General features: G+C 38.7%; 1 protein-coding gene across 2 annotated transcripts in view; it reads left to right on the top strand.

Moving 5' to 3' along the window:
* insyn2ab (inhibitory synaptic factor 2Ab) overlaps positions 1–6,851 on the top strand; it is a 21,415-nt gene that overhangs the window by 2,729 nt on the left and 11,835 nt on the right. For both annotated transcript variants that reach the window (XM_032541423.1, XM_032541424.1), the window contains exon 3: positions 4,392–5,562. In XM_032541423.1, the coding sequence (XP_032397314.1) occupies positions 4,397–5,562 (1,166 nt within the window). In that variant the 5' untranslated portion in view covers positions 4,392–4,396. The remainder of the gene's footprint in view (positions 1–4,391; positions 5,563–6,851) is intronic.

The following is a 6,851-nucleotide window of genomic DNA, read 5'->3' as shown; positions in this document are numbered from 1 at the left end:
TACAACATTAGGGTTATGATAAACCAATCATGATACCAACCTTTCTCACAGATTCAGCATTTTAGCGTTAAGAACTGAAGGTCAATTGGAACAGACAACTTGGCCTGCCAGGGTACATGAGGAGATTTCAGAGGATTACTTTTGCAATTTTAGAGTCAATGCATTATTCATAATCCTTTGGACAGCTGAGGCCAAATCAGGGAACAACCTCAGGTCATTAGCAGAGATATAGCTTGCTTTGAGAGGAGGAGGAGGAGGAGGAGAACTCAGACGACGAAAGAGATTCTCACTCAACCATCTGAATAAATTCATATGTCACGTCAGTCCCTCTCAGTCTGTGTGTTTCTGATCCCAATAATAATAAGTCATTGAAGAGCTTTTCTTGACTCCCTTACTTTACATGCCTCTCATGACTGCATAATAAATTGTATGCACTTAGAGGAGACTTCCTGCAGATGTGATTACCTTTTCAGTGGTAGACTGGTATTTCTGAGTTGTGAAATAGTATGATCCCATGTGAATCAGCCTTGAACAAATTTATTTTTATCCTTGGATCGGCTTCTGACAAACAACTTACGCTAAAATCAAAGTGCATACTAAGCTATGTTTTAGAACAAATACCAACCCCAATAAAACTCAACTGCTCCAAATTCCAAAACAACTGTGTGTAAATTCATGACACAGCATACCATATTGTTGTTGTATAATGAGACTGAGCTAGTTGCATGTTGTTGTTTTGTTTTTTCATCTGGCCTTGAATGCATTGCAGTGACTGAAGTGACACTACAAGCTGTTGGTTTGCCATTTTATCCCAGAATTAATAGGAAGCAAGATAAAACATAGTTGCCTCTAAATATATTCCATTTCATCAACAGTTTGAGCTCAGGGTTAGATTACAGTGGACAGTCTTCAAGGTGAAACTCAAGAAATACAACCTCATGCTTTTTTTATTATCTTCTCTTGTCTGCTGTTGTGTGAGTCTGTGCTTGTTTCTGTGTTTGTGCACACACTTTGTAAGATCCTGGCAAAGGCCTCTTTTTAAAATGGTGACACGCGCACACACACACACACACACGCACACACACGCACGCACCCACACACAAATAAAAGTGCCCATATGCATGCACATATCCTTGCACATAAACAGTGCAGAGTCACAACAAATACAGGTTTGCCATTATTGTAAAAGTGTGTGTTCACATGACACTGAGTTACTTATTCTTTTGTGAGTGCTTTTACACATTTAATCCTACACACACATCACTGGAACTCAACATGCACTGAAGATCAACTGCAGATTAGAAATTAACATTCATCTTTTCTACTCGTGCTTTTGCTTTTACTAATTTTAAGGGAGTTGTGAAACTTGACAGTAAAGAAATGTCTCTTTAGTATAAATTTCCCCACCAGAACAATCACATTGATAGATTTACAATGTCTCCGAATGATAAAACATGATTACTTTCAGAGAAGCGACAACACCATGAATAGCTTGCTTTTGTGTGGTAATAAATGATTCAATGAGTTTATTTATCACATGGTGTCTTGTCATATGAAAATGATTAACCAGCTTCTTCTGATGTTTCCTTTCAACCGTATCAAACATAAATTCATTTCCTTGTACTGCATGTCAATCTCAAGCTATGAAATGTGTTCCATCACGAATGAGACAGAAAATGCAACATTTCTTATTTGATCATATGGGACTTAATTTGAAACCCTGCATGGGGAGTGACTACAGCAGCAATCTGTTTTATTATGAAAGTAATGTTTAGCTCCTTTGCATGATCACAGCAGTTTTACAAACACTATAAGTTATCTTTTTTTTTAATTAGCAGATCAGAACAACTAGCTTATATATGTGTCAAATCAACAATTTAAATATCTATCAATACACTATTATACAAACCCATGTTTTATAATCCATATACTAAAACAGTTGTTAGAAAATATGCTTCACATGTTTTGGAGACTTGACCACTCTTATTCTGAAGTGAAAACTGTTTCTCATTTAAAGGTCCTGTGACATGCTGCTTTTTGGATGCTTTTATATAAGCCTATGTGGTCCCGTATTACTGTATCTGAAGTTGCTTTCCCAAAATTCAGCCTTGGTGCAGAATTACAGCCACTAGAGCCAGTCCCACAATGAGCTTTCCTTAGGTGGTGGCATTTCTGAATCTGTACATTTACATGCTATTGAGGAGGAGAGAGGGGGGCAAAGTGGAGGGGTGGGGGTGTGACCTTGACCAACTGCCATCCCTCGTTTGCAAGCCATGATGTCTCTGCAATGTGTGCCCAAATTCTCTGCGGTCAAAATGACGTCATAAGGGGGAAGATTCCAGATTGACCTATCTGAGCTTTCATTTTCTCCAAGGTAGAGCAGGATACCCAGTGCATGGTTTATACCTATCACCATTTCTAGGGACCATAGGCTGGCTGGGGCAACTCATATTGTTAAAAAAAAAACTCATAAAGTGATTTTCATGCCACGGGACCTTTTCAGTGATTTCAAGTCATTCACAAACATATTCAATCACTTTGGCAACTGTTTGTTTCTCAAGCTGCCCTTTAATAAAAAGTAAAAAAAACAAAAATCAAAAAATCAAAGAGTTAAAGTTTAAGTTCAATTCAGTCAACCAATTTATGTGAAATCGATTCATTATGTGATCGCAGAGCATGTAGAGACTTTATATGTGGCGTCTAGGCTAGGCTCCCTACAGCTGGATACAGGTGGAAGAGCCAAACGCCAGCTTTTCGTATGGATGGACAACAGCTGCCGTGTGGTCATTTTCTCTGCTATGGACCTCAGGCCACATGGGGAATATATTAAATACTAAACACCTACAAGTAGGCCAACCAAATGTTATGTGGCACTGATAAGTAGATGACTATAAGTGGGTGGGTATACAGGAAGTTTGAGGGAGGCAATGAGTGCAGCTGAGTGTACCAGTGCAGAGCAGACAACAGGAGTTTAGCCGTTTAGATGTAATTATGATATGAAGGACAGTACAGCGAGCTGTCACATAACCCCATTTATTTGAGTTAGAACGTTTCCCCTAATCTATAGCTGAACAGGATGTAAATGTGATTCTGCTATGTGCGACAAAAGAGGCCCCTTGAAGCAGAGAATGGGCTGTGTGCAAGGCCGCTGTGTGTTAAAATCTCTAAAGCTAATGTACACTCTTACCTTCTAACAAGTCTACAGTGATCCAATAGAACATCCAAAGAATTGCATGAGCCAAGGGCCATAAGCCACAAAACAAATTGAGCCCAAAACACTTAATGCTAAGCCATTGCTATTTCACAGCTACATAAATTAATAACATCAGTCATAACGCATTTGTATACCAAAACCAAAAGAAAAATCCGGTCTGCTATTCAAAGTTTTCATTCACAAGCACATCTGACAGGAACTACAGCCTGCAGCTTTGACGTTCATCCTGTAGTGTAATGATAATTGTCAAACACACAAAAACTTCTTGAATTCCATAAAGTCACATTAAATATATGTTAGGATAACCGGCAAAAACTTAGCTTGGTGAGGTAAAGCCATTATCTGATGTCTCAACAGTGATAACAGCTAAACTATGCTTCCAGCTCGAGGTGTGTATTTAAGTTTGAGAACTGACATAAGGCAATGAACAGTTTCTGAATGGAGGCAGCAGGAGCGATGAGCTTTGCGTAAACTAAATTATTATTCAAAAAAGGTGTCCTGAAGCAAATGAAGACTTTTAGCAGGCAAGCTTGCTTATGAAAAAACTACTGTGCATAACTGGCAATCATAAGTGTTGGCAGAGTTAGCGATGAGCAGTGCAGCAGAAGGACTAGCAGGACTAGCGGAAGGTGCAATTTCAGGCGCCCCTGGTTCTGGAAATAAGGACGTTCCATTAATTTTTTCTATAGCCAATGTTAGGTGACTCACAGTTGAAGCACCTTTTAAAGCTGTGATGGACATTGAACTCTCCAGGTTCAATAATTAGTGAAAAATATGAACAAATTACTCATAAGTCCAATAATAATAATTTATATGTATTGATCCCACAATGGAAATTACAATTTTGTAATTCAAAATATGGGGTTATTTAATAAAAAGTTTAGACCTGTGTCAGGTGAGAAATTAACTGGGAAATATTATCCGTTCCAGGTTTGCAAGTAAAATTGGTGGCCATAACATAAATCTATAGGCTACATTGAGTTTTATGTTTCTATCTAACGCAACACTGAGAATGTCTTTAAAATACAGAATGGGGAAAACAATAATAATTGTAGGACTATTTACCTGTAAAATAATTGGAGAGTTTGACTTGTACATGCAATATGATTATTATTCATTTTTGCCGTGTAGTGGTTTTCAGACACTGATGTTTTTTTTTCTCTTTTACCTTTTTCAGAAAATATGGTGAGTAAAGAAGACAACAAATGCATTGTTCTGTCAAATTCGGATGAATCAGATTCAGAGACAGGCCCATCACACGACCTTGATGCACAGTCTGGACCAGAATTAGGCAAACAGCAGGTGAAGAAGAGAAACAAGGCCTTACAGGTGCGTTTTAAGGATATTTGTGATGCTCAGAATGAGCATCGGGGTAAACACTCCAGATCCATTTCTTGCAAAGTAACACACAGAAAGTACATGACCATGCCCGCCAGACGCTCTATTCCAAACGTGACCAAGAGTACTGGTGTCCAGACCTCGCCGGACCTCACTAAGCAATACAAGACTTTCCCTTTTGAGAGGAAAAAAGGACACACATTTAAACATACCGCTTTAGTGGAAGATTATAAAGGACAAAACAATGGCTTTTTGAGTGATATAAAGACAGGAGGTAAGGATACACAATCTATTGGGGAGTCCTCCAAGTACAAGGGTAAGATTGTGGGGCAGACTAAAGCATTGCTTCACCACACTGATGACAACAGCGATACAGAGGATTTGCTTTCCAGTGCCAACTGTGTGGATGGACCCACTTGTCCAGACTCTTCACATTTCTCAGAAGAGTGCCATCAGAGCAGCCCTCCTTCCAAAAGAGAAACAGAGTACCAGGTTTGGGGGACAAGGACCAAACACAAAGAATTACCCAAAGAAGACATGGAAGCTGGAACTTCCTCAAAGCGCCAGCTGGCTAACTCAGAGTTTTCACAGGACACATTTAAGGGCAGGGGCCCTGTTGCATGGAACTCTTTGACACAGGTGGAGTCTTTAGGAAGCCCGTCCTTGAGCTGCAAACGGAAAAAGGGTCCACAGCTGAACGAACAGCAGTCACAAACACTTCCTCATAGTGCCAAATGTGCTGTGCAGTCACAAGGGCAGCGTCGGACAAGGCATGTGTCAGCCTCCTCTAAACTCCAGCAAACAGTTGGAGGGGATGAGGGCTTTCCTCCAAGAGACACAGGAGCCCCAGGCATGGGGAGCAGCCAGCAGATAATGCCCTTATCTGGAGACAAGGATATCAAAGCACAGCTGCAGGCCATGGAGAGCCTCATCAGCTCGAGCCAGGAGACCATCAAGGTCCTACTTGGAGTAATTCAGGAGCTGGAGAAGGGTGAAGCGCAGAGAGAGGGGTGAGTAGAGTAAGCTTTAGTTACTTACAGACATTTATACAACCAAACATAGATTACATGTTGCACATAACATTTCACTTCATTTTGCTGTTAGGATAAACTATGATTCAGTCTATTACAACTGGAGTTGAGTCTTATAGCTATGGCCATTAATTCAATGGGTTAGGATAACATTGTACTCCAAAGTTTTGGAAACATAACAACATCAGTATGACGATGACAAAAAATACAAGCAGTCAAACTGGATGTAAAGAAGCCAACAGTTAAGTCAGATTATTTTAACAGTTGGATTTAAAATAAAAGGAGAGAGAATAAAAAAATGTCAGTAATAATAATCCTTCCTCTTACCAAAAACTGGATGGAAAGTGTGAAAGGTCAAATCTGAAACTGTGATGAATGTTTTCAATAGGTAGTGTTTAGTAGTGACTTTACAGTTTAGACAGACATTTTGACCTCAATGTGCTAAATGAAAGGTCAGGGGATCAAAGAATGTTAATTCATCCTCTGTATACTATGAATAATAAATTGTCACAGCAGTCTATTCAATATTTGTTGGATATTTCAATTTAAAAAAAAAAAGTGAACCTCATTATGGGCTAGAAGAAACATTAGGACATCATAAACGGGATTATGCTTAACAAAATGCAGTGCCAATCTGTCAAGTAGATGTTAAGATATTTCACTTAATTAGTGAAAACATTGACCTGCTTAAGGCGCAAGAAGAAAATCAGAAGATTGCTAGCATGGGAAAAGAATATTCTACAGGTCATGTGACATGATCAACCATCAAGGTCTAATTATATGGTAAATAAAATACACAGCACCCTGCATGTTCATACTGTCACTGTGTAATTTTAATGCAAGAGCAGCTCCAATATTTATGTGTGTCATAATTGATATATGTACAGATATTAATTATTAATTATTTTTTTACTGTGACACTATTTCATGTTTTAAATGTTAAATATTGTAAATATTTTAATGACTTCTACTTTGTTCTGTATAGCACCTTATGCAACGTTGGTTGCATTTTAAAGTGCTTTGTGAATACATTTTGATTGATTGATTGATTGATTGATTGAAGAAAATGCATTAACCAGCTTCATAAAGCACTCAAGCCATGTCCACAACCAGACTACTACAGCAGAATCAATTTACTTCATCTCTAAAACACAAAGAAACACAAAGCAAATTGTATTTAAGTCGTATCCATATCCATTTGAGAACAAGGCACCCCAGTGTGTCTCTGTGGAACTTGGTTTTAAAGGCCCAATTAGTGCAACCTCATG

This window comes from Etheostoma spectabile, chromosome 17 (genome assembly GCF_008692095.1).
Source record: "Etheostoma spectabile isolate EspeVRDwgs_2016 chromosome 17, UIUC_Espe_1.0, whole genome shotgun sequence".
NCBI lineage: Eukaryota > Metazoa > Chordata > Actinopteri > Perciformes > Percidae > Etheostoma > Etheostoma spectabile.
Note: the sequence above shows the minus strand (reverse complement) of the source record. Positions and strands in the feature narration are given on the sequence as shown.